A 15,880-nucleotide genomic window follows, 5' to 3' on the forward strand; every position below is an offset into this window, starting at 1 on the left:
GATTGAACAGGGGCAGCTGGGGTCAGTAGAGGAGGGACCGCAGGGCTGGAGGGGAAGAAGAGCAGAAAAGGCGGGGGAGGGAGAAGGGGGAGGGGCCCCAGAAGAAAACAGAAACAGAGATGGAGACAGAATGAGACAGAGAGACTGAGAAACGCAACGTTGAGGGAGACGGAGGGAGCGCGTGAGACCGGGGCAGAGACGGTGCGGGTTTCCCGTCGTCCTGATGCCCCAAACGCAGCAGGCAAAGCCGGAGAGAGGGGCGTCCTGGGACGTGTGGCCGACAGTGACAGTCGGGACCAGAGCGGGGCGAGGGGGGGGACAGGGAGAGACAGAGACAGAGAGATGGAGAGAAAGAGACGGAGGGAGAGACACAGGGGACAGACAGATGGACAGACACACACACACAAACACCCCAAACAGGGAGGGACCCAGGGAAGAGAGGGAGAGGGAGAGAGAGGAAGCGGAGGAGCAGGAGGAGAAGTGAAGGGACCCAGAGGCACAAAGAGAAACTGGCCGAGGAGGACGGATCCTTCCGAGGAAGGACGGGGAGGCTGGAGGGGGCGTCTGGGGTGGGAGGCCTGGGCCCCTCCCCCGCCCGGGTCAGGCCGGTCCGCCCGCTGGCCTCTGCCCAGCCATGGCTAATGGTATGATTGCTTGGCGGGGCGGCAGGCAGCGGGTGACAAATGAGCCGGCCGAGTCGCCAGCGCCGGTGATGGATGGCCTGGGAGGCGTGTGGAGGGGCGGGAGCTGGGTGGGGGGATCCCACCAAGATAAATATTTCCTTCTGGAGCCGGGCCCGGCAGGGGGAGGAAGCGGGGACTGGGGCAATGCAATTATGAAAGGTCTGGGCAGCGGGGTAGGGGAACAAGGGACGGAGACAGGAAGGCAGAAACCCAGGGACAGGAGGGTGGGGGGCACACAAAGGCCTAGAGACAGAGGTCCCCAGAGATGGAGTGGGGGGGAGGGGGAGGGGGAGAGGCTGAGAGCCAGAGTGAGAGATGAACAGATGAGATACGGAGACGGAGACACACACAGGCAGAGAGAGAGATTCAGGGAGAGAGACACGGGAGACAGGCAGCCGAGTACACAGACACACACACCCCAAGACAGAAGCAGAGCCCTAGAGGGCCCCTCCTTTAGGTTCCCCCTGGGCAGAGACACAGATCCTTGGAGAGTCCTAGACGGAGGGAGGAAGGACAGGGGGAGGGCGACACGGAGCGGAAACTGAGGCAAGAGGCAGCAGGACCATGAGAGGAGACCGGAGGGGCCCTGAGCAGCTCCTCACTCGCCCCTCAGCTCCTGAAGCCTCAGAGAGCAGGTCTTGGGGGTCCCTGGGGATGAAAGGAGACTGAGGTGAGCAAGAGGGTCCTGGCCAGGCCACTGAGCGGTCCGCAGCCATACTGGGGGGTACCTGTGTTGGAGAGACCTGGGAGGTCCCCCAGACGTATTCATGGAGGGCTCCTGGGGGTGGGTGTGGACGGGGCCTTCCTACCTACATGGGGCAGGGGGAGGCTGGAGGGGGAGACCCCTCCCAGGGCCGGGGCTCACTTGGGAGTCCCATCCTGGCCCCAGCGCCATCCTCACAGATGCAGCCACCTGAGGTCGGCAAGCAGCGGACCCAGGCCTGGATCCCGCCTGCTCTCTCCCCTGGGATGCAAGGGTCTGAGGGTCCAAGGACCATTTAAGGGAGACAGCTGGGCAGAGGGGGCCTGAGGTCAGAGAGAGAGGGGGGACATTGTGTGCGTGCGCATGTGTGTGTGTGTGCGTGCATGTGGCGCACAGACTGGGGCAGGAGTGAGAGAGCCGGGCCCCTCCCCCCTCCAGTCCCCTGCCTTCCCCATCCATTTTTCTCCCAGACACTCCGATTTTTTTCCCCTTTCCAATGTCTCACTCCCCTCTTTAATTAAAAAGATTTATGCCCAGGAGTCCAAGCCCCTCCTCCTCCTGGTTTTGGGGGCTGGAGGGGCCTTCTGCGCTCAGAGTGGTGGAAGAAACAGCCCTCCTTTCTCCCAGGCACACCCCCTCGTTGGTCTCCCTGGCCCCCAGCCACTGAAGGCACAGTCGCCTCCGTCCCTCTGTCCACTCACCCCTCACTGGGGCTGCCACCGAGGCCACACTTCTTGCTTTCAGAATCAGCTTGGGCTAGGGGACCTCAGTGTACCCCACAGAACACAAAGTGAGGCTGGGGGCCCGACCCCTGGCTCCCCAACGCGGAACCTCCGCTGAGGGCCTTGGTGGAGGAGGGACAACAGAAGAGCTTTGCATCTTTAATTAAAAAGTGATTTAAATTAATTTTCTGCTCCAAAACCCCTATCTGGGAGGCGGGGTGCGTGTGGCAGTGATAAAAGGACCCCCCCTTCTCCTCTGCCTTCCTTAAAGGGCCAGTGTCGCCTGTGGACGTTGCATACAAGAGCTTCTGGGGGAGCGCCAAGGCCCCCCAGAGTCCTGGCACCCTCTGGTTTAACTGGTTCCCCATCATCCCTGCAACCCAGGCCCACTGCTCCTCCAGCAGGTGGGGAGACTGAGGCTCAGAAAGGGAGGACCTGCCCTCGACCTCCCCGACAGCCCCCCAGTGACCCCTCTCCCTGGGCATTGCTTCTGTCCTAACCTCAACCCCCAGGTGGTGCCTCCTCACCCCCGCCCCTGGGCCGGGGCAGTTTTGTTTAATTTCCACAAGAGGAGAGGATGAAGGAGAAGCAGGTTGCACGGAGGTAGAGCTGTTTATGAGGGTCGTAAAAATATCCTTAGAAAGCCCAGCAGGGGCGGCGCACGGCCTCAGCTCCCCGCTCAGCCTCCACCTCTCTGCTTGCCTCTGTCTCTGTGCCCTCCTCTGGGTCTCTGTCCCCCTCACTTTGGGTCTCTGTTCCCTCCCCCGAGTTCCTGTTCTCTTCTTGCTGGATCATTATTGTCTCACCTGTATTTGGCGTTATCTCTCTGGAGAGATGGTTTGTAACATTTACTTTTTTGAGGGGTGGTGGTCAAGTAATCCTTTGTGAAAATATGATGAACACTATGGGCCATCTTCCTGGGGGGGCACATAAGCACGAAGCCCACGGGTGTCCAGGAGCACATTTGCAACACCCCCCCCCCCAGGAATCCAAGGGAACCAGAGGGTAAAGGCCCTTCATATAGAAAAGGCCAGCAAGAGAATGGATCCCAGTCTCTCTTCTTCCCCTCGGCCTCTCCTGCCCTCACTGGCCTCCTAGAACACACCAGGCACATTCCTGCCCCAGGGTCTTTGCACATGCTATTCCCCCAGCCTGGAATGATCTTACCCCAGATCTGCATAGTTCCATCGCCTTTGCTCAGATGTCGCCTACTGTGAGGACTTTCCCTGTCCGGCTTACATACATCATCCCCCGTCCTTACTCTGCTTTGTTTCGGAGCACTTGTCACCTGCAGGCATTATTTTACACCCCCACATGTATTCAGTTGACTTTCCTCTCTCCCCATCCCATCCCCAATAGAATGTGAGCATGACGAGGCCAGGAAGTTTGTCTTTTGTCCCCTGCTGTTCCCCAGGACATAGTCGGTGCTCAGTAAGTTTTTGTGGCACAAGCCTTCACCTCGTCAGAACACCAGTTTTACAGGCTATCGGGGTCCCAGCCTCCTCCAGGAACCGGATAAAAGCTGGGGACCTCCTCTCCTGCATCTTTGCAGCCAGTCACGCCACTCATCCTTAATTTTGGAGGTTCCACCAACTCCCTGAGGACCTCAGATTAAGAACCTGCTCCCAGGCAGGGGTCGGAAACGGGCAGGCAGAGTGATGCCTCTGGCCGAGGGCACCGTCGCACACCTGTGCCGACACGGAGTCCGAGACTCAGATGCTGTGCGCACAAACTCGGGCACCCCCTCCCCGCCTCACCCCACATTCAGGCAGAAACAACGCGCCCAGTCACTCCTGCAAACACGCACGCCAGGCATGGTCAGACCAGCAGATCCACGGGCACAGCTGGACACACAGCTGGCTTCACACACAGGTGCAGGCTGTCCTTGTCTCCCAGGGGCGGGTAGTTAGTGGGGGAGGGGGACAGAGCAAGAAGAGAACTAAAATATGGGGGTTCTCTCCTCTCCTGTCTCAGAGAGGGTGAGGGGGAGACCGACTGAAGAGGGGCCCGCGGGAAGTGGGGGAAGGGAGGGACGGAGAGAGGCAGCGAAGTGTGGGGCAGAGATGAGAGAGAGACAGAGACAAAGAGAGAAATAAATGGGGGGGCGGGCTCGATGTAGAAAAAAGGAGGAACCAAGGAGGAGAGAGAGACGGAGAGGGCGCAGAGCGCGGAGGAAGGGGGAGGGGGCAGAGGGACAGAGACCTGTGGCAGCCCAGGGGGAGGCAGAGAAGACCCGGGCGAGGGGAGGCGGGGGGAACAAGAGAGAAGAAGGCTGGAGGGGAGGGGAGGTTGGACACCGGGAGACTGCGATACAAAAGCAGCCCCTCCCCGGAGTTGGCGGCCCGGGCAGGGGAGGGGGAGGGGCGGAGGCTCCGGGCGCTCCAGCCCCGCCCGCCGCCCGCGCCCCGGCGGACAGTGGGTTAAGCATCTCCGCGGTGGAACTTCCGGATGTGACCACAGAGAGGCAGAGACCCGGGAAGGGGGAGAGGGACGGCCGGGCCGCCAGCATCCCTCCGGGCGCCCACGCCGGGACCCCGCACCCGCGCGGGGAGCTCCCGCCCCCGTCGCCCCGGGCCGGGCCACCTCCCCCCACCCCCATCCCTTGTCTCTCGGTCTGTTGGTTTCGGGCTGGTTCCGTCCTCCCAGGACCGGGAGGGGACTGGGGGCCCCGGGGAGGGGGCCTGGGGCGATCCTGCCTGCCTTCTCGCCCCTTCCCGCGCCGGCATGAGCCCCCGGCTGTGACCCCCGGGGCGGGGGGAGGGGCTGGGGGTCCATGCTTGCAGCCTCCGCGCCGCCGGGCGCCTGCCACTGACGGCGGCGGGGGTGGGGGGCCGGGCACCCAGCCTCCTGCCCCACCCCCGGGCGTCGGCACCGCGGGCCATCGGGGCCGCTGCCCCCGGCTGCGCCCTGCCCGCCGGCCAGGCCCAGGAGGGACCCCGGAGCTGCCGCCGGCATCAGCCCATGGCCCGGAGGGTAGGTCCGAGGGCAGGCGCCCCTGTGCCCCAGCCCGCCTGCGCCCCCCCTTCCCTGCATCCCCACCCCCACCTGGGCGCCGGGGTCCCGCCTGGCCCAACCCGCCCTCTCCACCTCCTCTCTCTGCCTCCCTCCCCCTCGGTTCTCCCCACTCCGTCCCTCCATCGCCCCCTCCACCGCAAGCCCTTTATCTTACCCCCCGCTTCCTTTTCTGACCCCCCGGCCTTCTCCCTGCTCTACTTTTGTTCCATATCCTCCGGGGGTTCAGGGTGGGGACAGTGCCGGGAGAGGGGGTCTCACCAGGCAGGGCCCCGCTGTCCTGGGGGTGGGCCAGACCGCAGGAGATAGGCTGGAGGTAAGCAGGCACCTTGGGGGGCGGAGGGGGGCAGAAGTAGGAAGATGTGAGGACCGCAGGACAGCAGAGGACGCAGAGGAGCAGCCGGGGGCGGGTGAGCGCAACTTCGGGGCCCAGGAGAAGTTAGGAGACGAGGAGGAGAAGGGGAGGGGCGGGGAGAAGAAAGGCACCCAGAGCCTGCGCGCCCGCGCGTCCCTTTGCCTCTTTAAGCCTCAGTTTCTTCATCTCCAAGGAAAGGGTTTGACCTGGGCGACTTAAGGTCCCCGGACTTCCTCAGCGAGGTGCTTCAGAGATGACCCGACACGGAAACCTCGCCGGTGCCCGTGTTTTCTCTTGGCGACTGTTTGCAAAAGTGGGCTTGTGCGGTTGTGGCTTTTTTTTTTGTTCAACAAGAGTTCATTGAATGTGTGCCAGGCTCTGTGCTCAATGCCTCATTCATTCATTTTATTCACGTATGTGCTGACTGTCTCATTCATTCGTTCACTCACTCATTCACTCCTGTGCCCGAGGGCGGGCTCTGGCGTATGGGTTGGGTCCCCGTGGTGAGGGGTCGGACAGGTGGTGCCTATTTGGGAACTGAAGTGAGACTGGAGGCGGGGAGACTATGTGTGCACATTTGTGTACAAACAACGCGCTGCTTTTATGGGAAGTGTCTCTGGGCGAAAGTCACTCCTCTGTCCCCGCCTCTGTCTCCTGCAGCTTCGCTCTCTTCGCTCTCTGTCGGGCCCTCTGCTCTCTCCCCTGTCTCTTTGCTTCTCCCTCTCCTGTCTCTTCTTTCCATCGCTCTCACCATTTTGCTCCCTTTCTCTCTCCTCTCCCCCCACGCCCACTTTCTTCCCGTTTCCCTCCCCTCCTCATTCTGTGAGGACCTGGCAGATACCAGCCAGCTGATCCCTGACCCTCAGATCAGAGCCCTGGGTCTGTCTCTCCTCTGGACCTTTCTGCCCACACCTCAGGAATCTCTGATGGGACATATGCCACGGTCCAGGGCTACAAGAGAAGGCCATGGGACAGGGCCTTCAGTCCCACACAGCCCCATGGACACATGAGGGGACTGGGGAAACTGAGGGGCATGGCTGGAACACTTGGGGAACAGAAGGACAGTTCCTGTGGCAAAGAAAGGGTCTCTTGGGTCCCAGGGCCAGAAGCCTTCCTGCTGGTGCTGATGCCCCCCTGGGGCTCTCCCCGTCTTGCCTCCCCCTAGTACAATGAGCTGCCCCACTACCCAGGCATCGTGGACAGCACCGCAGCCCTGGCTGGCTTCCCGGAGGCAGTGCCTCCAGCACCAAGAGCCGCTGGGCCCTATGGCCCCCACCAGCCTCCGCAGCCCCCGCCCCCGGGCTTGGACAGTGATGGCCTGAAGAGGGAGAAGGATGAGATATATGGGTGAGTGGGGGCAGGGCTGAGGCTCCACGGGGTCTCAGAATGGGGGCTGCTAGTTTCCTGGTCTCTCTAGACCTGTTTCTCTTTCTCTGACTGTTTCACACTGCATCTGTCTTCCCAGCTCTTCCCTCTGGGTCTCCTGTCCCCTCCCAGTTGCTCCATGTTTCAGAGACCCCTGCCCGCCCCTCATGAACTCTCTGCTCCTGCTTCCTCCAGACACCCGCTCTTCCCGCTGCTGGCCCTGGTCTTTGAGAAATGCGAACTGGCCACCTGTTCCCCCCGCGACGGGGCTGGGCTGGGCGCACCCCTGGGCAGTGACGTCTGCTCCTCCGATTCCTTCAATGAGGACATTGCAGCCTTCGCCAAGCAGGTGGGCACCCCTATCAGCCATGCAGCAGGACAGCCAGGGAGGAGGGCAGGCGGGAGTCAGGATTTGCCCTCTTTGGCCTCTCCCTTCCTCCCAGGTCCGCTCCGAGAGGCCCCTCTTCTCCTCCAACCCAGAGCTGGACAATCTGGTGAGACCTGGGCCCCCCACAATGTCCCCTCCTGTACTTGGGGTCTCCCGTCTTGCCCTCCATAGCCTTGGGGTTGGTTGGGGAACCCATGTTCTCAATCAATGATAACTGCTGCCCATTTGCAATGTAGTATAGCCTAGAGTTTGAGAATGCAGAACGATGGCCTGAGTTCAAATCCCAGTTCTGCCACATCCTAGCTCTGAACCAGGGTATTTCTTTGCGCCTCCGTTTTCTCATCTGTAGAGCGTAGCTGGTAGTAATTTCTGTCTTGTAGGACTGTTGTGCAGACTTAATGAGTTAACGGGACTCAAGCACTTAGCATAGTGCCTGGCACAAACTAACCAGCATTTGCTGTTCTACCAGGAGAACAGAGCTCACACGAGAGCAGGGACTTAGCTGCAAAAGAGAGAGGCGAGAAAAGGAGAGAGAAAAGAAAGAGAAGAGTGGGGAGGAGAGAGAGAGAGAGAGAGAGAGAGGAATGTTCTGGCTTCTTTCCTTCTCCAGCTCCCGCCAGGGCTTCCTATTGGATGAACCCTTTGGCAAAGGCCTCTGGGAAATGTAGTTTGTAGGGGAAGGGGGGGCCGAACAGAGGGTGAGCAGGCAAAGGAGAGGTATCATACTGGCTTAGCTGCGTCTATCCTCTCATCTCCTCTTGATGGATGCTTCTCTGTCTCTTGCACCTCTTGCTTCCCTGTCTTTGCCTCTGACAATCTAACACTCTCCTCCGGAATTCTGGGTCTCCGTCTCGGATCTCTGTTTCTCTCTGCCCCGTCTCTTTGTCTTCGTGTTTCTCTGTCCTTGTCATTGTATGGATCTCACTCTTTCTGTTCCTCTGTCTCTTCTCTATCCTCCTTTCCCCTCCGCCTCCTCCTCTTCCTTCTTCTCTCCTGTCCTCTGTCTCCCTCCCTCCCCTCCTCTGCCTCTTCCTGTCCCTGTTTTCAGATGATACAGGCCATTCAGGTGCTCCGGTTCCACCTGCTGGAGCTGGAGAAGGTGAGTGCTTCTCACTCCCCCACAACAGCCCCCCACCTTCCCCCTCTCACCCCTCCACCCCCCTCAGGCTCTCTCCACACTGGAGTTGGAGCAGAACACCACCCTGTTCCCGTACACCCCAGCCCTGGCCCCTGGGTGGCCCCCCCAGTACCCCGGTGCCCCCTCAGGTCCACGACCTGTGCGACAACTTCTGTCACCGCTACATCACCTGCCTCAAGGGAAAGATGCCCATCGACCTGGTCATCGAGGATCGGGATGGCAGCTGCAGGGAGGACCTCGAGGACTACCCCGCCTCCTGCCCCAGCCTCCCAGACCAGGTGGGCCGGGAAGGGGCACCAGCCTTCGCCCTGCAATCAAAGCCACGTCGGACAGCTGGGTTGCAGCATGAGGGGACACACACACACACACTCAACACCCACACAGATGGAGACTGAGCCAAACCGCCCCGGATCCTGCCACACGAATCAGATACAGCCACACTTAGACCCGGACTGGCCACAGTGCCTGTGTGCGCGCGCGCACACACATGCTACCCTCACCACCTAACAGCCTGACGACAGTGGGTGTGTGCACATACCATGCCACTCAGACTTAGATACAGCCGAGCTACAGTATTTTCAACAGCTGCACAACGGCCCAACAAGGACCACACCCTCAAGACAGTCACATTGTCAACAATGCCCATTATACAACATGACACCCTCCCCCAGATACAGGCGCACTGCCATGCCCCGACGAGATTCAGGCACGCTTCACACTACAGTCACAGATGGGCCCACGGACCCTCTGCCCACACTCCATCATCTGCTCCCACTCAGCGAGAGCACGTGCACGTGACAGTCGGTCACAATTCACTTGGAGGATTAGCCACATTCCTTATCTTCACACAGCTTCCAATTCACTCCCTTGTCCATCAGGCCCCCGATAGAGTCACAGAGCCACCCGTCTGCTTGTGTGAGAATCAGGATAGCCACACACAGTCTCACAAATAGGACAGCCAACCCCATGACCTCCAGCCACCTGGTCATCTCAGAAAGTGACAACCATGCTCAAAAAAACAGTCTCAGCTCCACCCTGGTAGCCACTGGCCACAGCCACCTCCTCCCCAGGGACAACCATGCTATCTCAGGCACATAGGCTCACACTACCTGTCACACAAATCTCAGGAACGCTCCAGGCACGGCCATGGAGGCTTATGCACACCATTCCATTGCATCCAGCGTAGGGACAGCCACAGGTGACAGTTCCATCCATGCACAAAAGCCTGCAGACTGATGACACTGCAGCATGTGCACAGGCCACCCCCCATGCACTCAGGCCCACAGTCCCATGCCGATGCACCCAGCCTGGGCTGCGTGTCTCGGGCTGTGCCCTGGCAGGACACACATGATGGGGCCTGTGGGCAGGGACCATTTACAAAGTGGTGGGCAGGGTGTTAGGTCCTCACTGAGGCGGGTGGGCCCCCAGGGCTCAGGAGGCTGTTTCCACCACCACACACCCAGTCTGCCTCCCAACAGGGAGCTGAACCTTAAGCCTAATGGCAAAGTCTTGGTGCTGTCTACACAGGTGGGCGGGCCTCCTGGGGCCCGGAACTGGGGCAGAGGGGAACCCACCACGTTGTCAGGTTCTTCAAGGTTTTTGGATAAAGAACACGTAGTCCCAGACTCCGTGGTCTGCAGCTCTGAGACCCCCAAGTGTCTAAAAACTGAAAGTTGTTTTCTCCCCTCATAAGTTTAGTGCAAACTCATTTGGCAGCAAAATCTGACCTGAACTAATGAGAGGGCTATTTATAGCCTTTATTTATTCCACTTAGTTAAATATTCATCCATTTTGCTGCAGAGATGTTAATAGGCTTGATGGCGAGGTTGGGTCCCAGACCCTGCTGGGGGTGTTGAAATGCATGGTGTGTGCAGCGACTTACTGTCTAAAAAGTGTGAAAAATTCTGAATTCTGAAACGCTGCCAGCCCCTAAGGATTTCAGATAAGGTGCCAAAGATCTGTGTAAGTTAATCTTCGCTGAGTGATTGCTGTGTGCCTTTATGCAAATTAACTCACAGAGTTGCTTCCATGCACAGTGGGATGGGGACTATTATTGTCCTCCATTATCCAGTTGAGGGAACTGAGGCACAGAGAGGTGACATGACTTGCCCAAGGTCACACAGCCAGGAAAGAGGCAGAGACAGGCTTTCCACCTGGGAGTCCTAGCTCCAGAGCCCATGGTCTTAGCTACTGTGCTATATTGTATCCCAGGCCTTGGCACTGACTTCTAACTCTTGTTTTCCAGAGTAATACATGGATTAGAGACCACGAAGACAGCGCATCTGTACACTTGGGGACTCCGGGTCCATCCAGCGGGGGCCTGGCCTCCCAGAGTGGCGACAACTCCAGTGACCAAGGTGGGAAGCTTGGGAGGCAGAAGGGAAATAGGGGATCAGCCTGAGGATTGGAGTTAGACAGCGAGTAGGACTTCCAAGGTAGCACGGAGGCTGGGGTGTGGAGCAGTTGTCTTGGGGTTGGGTTCTAACTGTCTGGTTTCCCACTCTCACTGTCCGCAAACACGGCATGTCTCTGCCCTCAGGAGACGGACTAGACGCGAGTGTGGCCTCTCCCAGTTCTGGGGGAGAGGATGAGGAGCTGGACCAGGAGCGGCGGCGGAACAAGAAAAGGGGCATCTTCCCCAAGGTGGCCACGAACATCATGAGAGCCTGGTTGTTCCAGCACCTCTCGGTGAGAGCCGTCAGCCCAGGGGCTGGGTGAGCATAGAGAGACAGAGAAGGATGACACACAGAGACTGAGGCCCAGTGTGACCCGGCAAAGGGGCACTGAGGCAGGGGGAATACTGAGGGAGAATTTCAAGGAGAGGGGGACTGGCCAGAAAAAGTGTCCGGGTCGCCACCTGTGGGCTAGGTGCTGCTAAGGGCTCTTGACTCATTCAGTCCTCCCCCAACCCGCCCACCCACTCGTCCGGCCACTGGCTCATCCCTTCACACACACACACCCCCACCACACCCCCCGTCGGTGGTCCACCACCAGCCGAACACAGCATGAGGGCCACGATGTATCACCGCCCTGCATATAAGGACAGTGAGGCCCAGAGGTCTCGGGAGGACTGAATTAGAGCAAGACAGAGACAAGGAGAGACTGAGTCACAGGAATGGGGTGGGGGCAGGGGGGAGGGGAGGGGAGGAGAGGAGGGAGAGAGGCAGAGACTCAGAGACGCTGGTGTTGGGTTTGGCCTCCTTTCCTGGCAATGGAGCCCTGTCCCCAAGCTCCCGCTTGGCTTTCCCGCGTGAGAGCTGGCCAATTAGCCACTAATTGCCGGAGGAGGCGGGGGCGCCCACGAGCGTAATTGCCCGAAGCTTCGCTCCGCTTCCCTCTGTTGGGCCCCGGGGGGAGCACGGAGAAGCTCAGATGCGCCGGCTCTTCCAGCCCCTGCCCCAGCCTGGGCTCGCCGTCGGGCGACCGGGTGGGCTGGGCCTTGGGGCGGCCCAGCAGACAGGGTGACTTGTGCTGGTGGCCACAGCACCCGTACCCCTCGGAGGAGCAGAAGAAACAGCTGGCGCAGGACACGGGGCTCACCATCCTGCAAGTCAACAACTGGTGAGGGACCCTGGAGGCCTGGGTGGTGCGTGGGGAGCGGGCGTGGGAGGCCGGGCGCTGTCCGTGGTGCTGAAGGAGACCGGAAGCCCTCGGAGACTCTCCTCCCCATCCCAGCCCCCTCCCGGCTCTCTGCGTCTCTGCGTTCCTTCCTGCCTCTCTCCTACACCCTCGTCACGCCCTCCTCCGTTTCCGTGACCCGCTCCCAGGTTCATTAACGCCCGGAGGCGCATCGTTCAGCCAATGATAGATCAATCCAACCGCACAGGTACAGGGAGAAGGAGGGGAGAGAGGGCCTAGTACTCCTGGGGGAATGTCAGAGCCTGGACCCAGACATCCTGGGGCTCAGGTTGAACCCCGCAACCCCGTCTCAGGGCAGGGTGCAGCCTTCAGCCCAGAGGGCCAGCCCGTGGCCGGCTACACGGAGACGCAGCCACACGTGACTGTCAGGCCAGCAGGTAAGGCCCCGCCCCTTAACTAAGCCACGCCCCCAGCACACCAGGCCCCTCCTCTAAATGGAGATGCCCCACCTTCTGGGATTATGTTTATGAATAATCAATACAGAGCCTAATCTGCATAACAGGAGCAGATTTCCAGGTGTCCACCTTTTCCTCACGGACTTTGCTTCTTCCAGGCTCTGCCTACCCATTGGAAGGCTCCAATTTTCCTTAAATGATCAGCACCATCTTAAACAATGACTCAGTCTGTCCCAATAGAGGGATCCCCTGAGACAGAAAGTGGCGAGAGGGGCTTCAGGGCACATGGAAGTGTCTGGTGAAGGCCCACTGACCCTCCTCTTCTGTCTTCCAGGGTCAATGGGGATGAGCTTGAACTTGGAAGGAGAGTGGCATTATCTATAGAGGCTGGAGTCACGAGAGAAGTGAGTGTCCAGTGCCGATGGGTGTTGGGTCGGGGCTGTGCGGCTCTCACACCTTTGTAAGATCTCTGGACTCTAGTGGACCACCCAGAGCAGGGGCAGCGTCGGCCCTGAACTGAGTGTTCTCCAAGTCTTGGTGGGAAGGTGATTCATTCATTCACCTATCCGTCCATTCATCTGTTTATACATAATACATACATACATTCGTCCCCTGACATGCCTTGGATAGGGTCCTCTCTTGAGAAGACTCTGGGCTTGTGAGGAAGTGGACATTGGAAACCAGTGCCACAGTTGAAACAATAAAACACAGGTTGCTCAGAGGAAGGAGTTGTCAGCTATCTGAGTTATCAGGGAAGCCTTCATGGAGGAAGTGGCTTCTGGGTGGGACACTGAAGGATGAATAGGAGCCCACCAGGTGGACGTTAGGGGCAAAGTAATAAGGGTACATTCTTTTATTCTTCCAGGTCTTCAGAATTTAGAGTAACTTCTTATTCTGTCTTCACAACAACCCCAAGAGGGAGAAACTATTATAATTTTCACTTTGCAGATGAGAAAACTGAAGCGCAGAGAGGAGGTCAGTTGTGCAGGTTCACTCAGCTCAGAAAAGCAAAGGGAACAGCATGTGCAAAGGCCAAGCGCTGAGAAGCTAGCTGGAATTTCTAAAGCCTAGATCAGATCTTCACCCTCCCTGGATTACAACCCTTTTGGGGCTCCTTAGTGCCCTCTGATGACATTGAAACTCCTTAATTCAGCATCTATCTGTTCATTCATTCATTTGCTACACATTCTCTAAGCACCTCTGTGCCTGGCCCTGTGCTAGGTGGTGCTGGGGATACAGCAGTCACTGTGACAACCAGCCCTGCCCCAATGGGGCTCATAATCCATTGACGGAGACAGAGACATTGATGACCTGAAGTGGGCAGGGCTGGAATAAGGGAACCCAAGAACTGGAGGATCCCAGAGAAGAACTCAGACCCAGGCTAGGGAGTTCAGGGAGGACTTCCTGGAGGAGGGGACTTCAGAGCTGAGATAGGAAAATAGGAAGAGTGAGGCAGGGGAGGAGGGAACAGCATATGCAAAGGCCCTGCATACCTAGAAACCTCATGGCTATGAAACAGCCCCTCCCAACACCCCCATACATGAGGGAGAGGGAAGACTGGGCTGGGGCTGGCGAGTGAGATGGGTGAGTAATAAATTCAGGGCCAACAGAAGGGCTGGGAGATGAGAGTGGAGACCTGGGAGGGCTTAGGCATGCAGGGGCAGTGGAGGCCTGAGCCTGGGAAGGAGAGATGGGTTTGTTCAGAGCTGGGCTGGTCAGCTCTGCTTGTGACCAGTCCACACAGGTGTAACCTGGTCTGAGTGTCAGAGGACCTCTGGGGTCAAGAGTGATGAAGGGGGCTACTCATCCTACTTTCCCAGGGGGCTATCTTTTTCTGTCTGCCTTTTCTGTCCACCCCCCCAACTCCTGTCTTTCTGTCCCCCTCTCTTCTCGTCTTTCTTTGTCTTAACCATTTCTTTATCTCTTTTTTCATCTGTCTCTCTCCCCCTGTTTCTGATTCTCTGTCTCCCTCTTTCTCTGCTTCTCTCCCTCTGTCTGCACCCCTCTCCCTGTGGGGCTGGTGGGGACTGCACAGAGAGGCTGACGTGGGCCAGACCCTCTCCCCGTCTCCCAACTTGGCCTCTCCTCCCTTCTCCACAGCCTCCAGCCTCCAAACTGTGACCACCAGGCTAACACCTTGTTCTGGTCCCACCTCCGGCTTCAGGACCCCACCTCCTATGGCCCTCCCACTCAACGCCTACCTCCCTGGGGCCCCACCGGGATACGGGGGGCCTGAGTGCCCACTTGAGGGTCTCAAAGACAAGGCCTCTAGGCTTGGTGCCCCATTGCTGCCCTCCCCTCTGCCTGGAGCCCAAGCTGAGATCCTGGGTCATCGGAAGGTGGGGGCTGGGGCCCCACCTCCAGGACAGAGATGGAATTGGGGGTGGGCTGGGACCGTCGAGGGAGTAGGGTCACCCGGATCCGATATTTGAGGAGGTTCCCTTCATCCTCCCAACCCACTCCCCTCCTCTCTCCCCCTACCTCCCTTCTCTGATGTGTTCTACTTTTTTTTTAAATGATAAAATCTTGAAAACAAAAAGCCTCCAGTCTGAATTGTTGTGTCTCTTCCAAGGTTTAAGTTCTCATTTAGCTGAAGCTTATAAATCACTTCTTGCAATGGTAATACTCTATCCTGTTCTGTCCTTGGGCACTTCCTGTGTATCAGCCAGCTGTTGCTGTGTAAAAAACCATCCCTAAACTTTATGGCTCAAAACATCCACTATTTTTTAGTTCATTATTTTATGGGGGTTGGTATCTTAGACTAGGCTCAGCTAGGCAGGCCTTGTGGTTTTATCTGGGCTCTCTTATGTGTCTGTGGCCAGGGACGGGTTAGCAAGGTGACTCTGCTTCTGGGGGTCAGCTTGCTGGGAGCAGGGGCAACAGGAATGACTGGACCACGGGTAACATGGGATAGCAGGCTGTCAGGTTTGTTCACATAGAGGCTGATTGGACTTAGAGAGCAGAAGGACCCAAGGTCTCTTGAGGCCCCAGCTTAGGCCTGGTACAAAGTTATCTCTCAGTCACTTAAAGTCTCAAGGCCATGATCAAGGGAGGGGGAATACCATCCTTCATTGGGAGGAGCTGCAAACACATTGCAAGAGATGGATACAGGAAAGGGTGAAGAATTGGGGCCACTTTTGCATCTGTCTCCCACACGGTGACTCCCAGATTACTTTCTCTGTCTCTCCCATGGGAGACAGGCCGGCTGGGCATGAATAGCCTCACCCCCTGAGAGTGGTGCCAACAGACATGGGTTCAAATCCTGCCTCTGGAACATAATAGCTGTGTTACCTTGGACAAGCAACTTCACCTCTCTGGGTCTCAGTCTCCACATCTGGAGAGGGGATCGGAGCAGCCCCTTCCTCACAAGTCTGCCCTGGTCGTTAACAGAGGTAGGACAAAGGAAATGCTGAGAACTGTGCCTGGCATGTAGTAAACGTTCCAAGTCAGGAGTTGTTACTTGTAACGAGAAACCGCAGC

The 15,880-nt window shown here is 58.3% G+C and overlaps 1 protein-coding gene across 2 annotated transcripts; it reads left to right on the plus strand.

The window, feature by feature from the left end:
* The first annotated feature begins 4,401 nt into the window (after positions 1 to 4,401).
* Positions 4,402 to 12,999, plus strand: MEIS3 (Meis homeobox 3). 2 transcript variants are annotated; one of them, XM_090259417.1, is made up of 12 exons: positions 4,402 to 5,081; positions 6,641 to 6,822; positions 7,036 to 7,189; positions 7,284 to 7,334; positions 8,277 to 8,327; positions 8,495 to 8,644; positions 10,612 to 10,723; positions 10,906 to 11,054; positions 11,851 to 11,927; positions 12,134 to 12,192; positions 12,299 to 12,382; positions 12,735 to 12,999. In XM_090259417.1, exons 1-12 carry the CDS (start codon positions 5,070 to 5,072, stop codon positions 12,782 to 12,784), a joined length of 1,131 nt encoding a protein of 376 aa, XP_090115543.1. In that variant the 5' UTR covers positions 4,402 to 5,069; the 3' UTR covers positions 12,785 to 12,999. The 2 variants fall into 2 exon arrangements, with proteins under 2 accessions (XP_090115543.1, XP_090115544.1); XM_090259418.1 differs by having other exon boundaries at positions 8,546 to 8,644.
* The last annotated feature ends 2,881 nt before the right edge of the window (positions 13,000 to 15,880 follow it).

Source organism: Furipterus horrens, unplaced genomic scaffold (assembly GCF_987537825.1).
Source record: "Furipterus horrens unplaced genomic scaffold, mFurHor1.1.pri manual_scaffold_13, whole genome shotgun sequence".
NCBI classification, from domain to species: Eukaryota; Metazoa; Chordata; class Mammalia; order Chiroptera; family Furipteridae; genus Furipterus; species Furipterus horrens.

Coding starts and splice junctions, on each gene's coding strand:
- MEIS3 (XM_090259417.1), top strand. Junction 10,724..10,905: donor CGACAACTCCAGTGACCAAG/GTGGGAAGCTTG, acceptor CTCTGCCCTCAG/GAGACGGACTAGACGCGAGT. Junction 12,193..12,298: donor AGATCAATCCAACCGCACAG/GTACAGGGAGAA, acceptor ACCCCGTCTCAG/GGCAGGGTGCAGCCTTCAGC.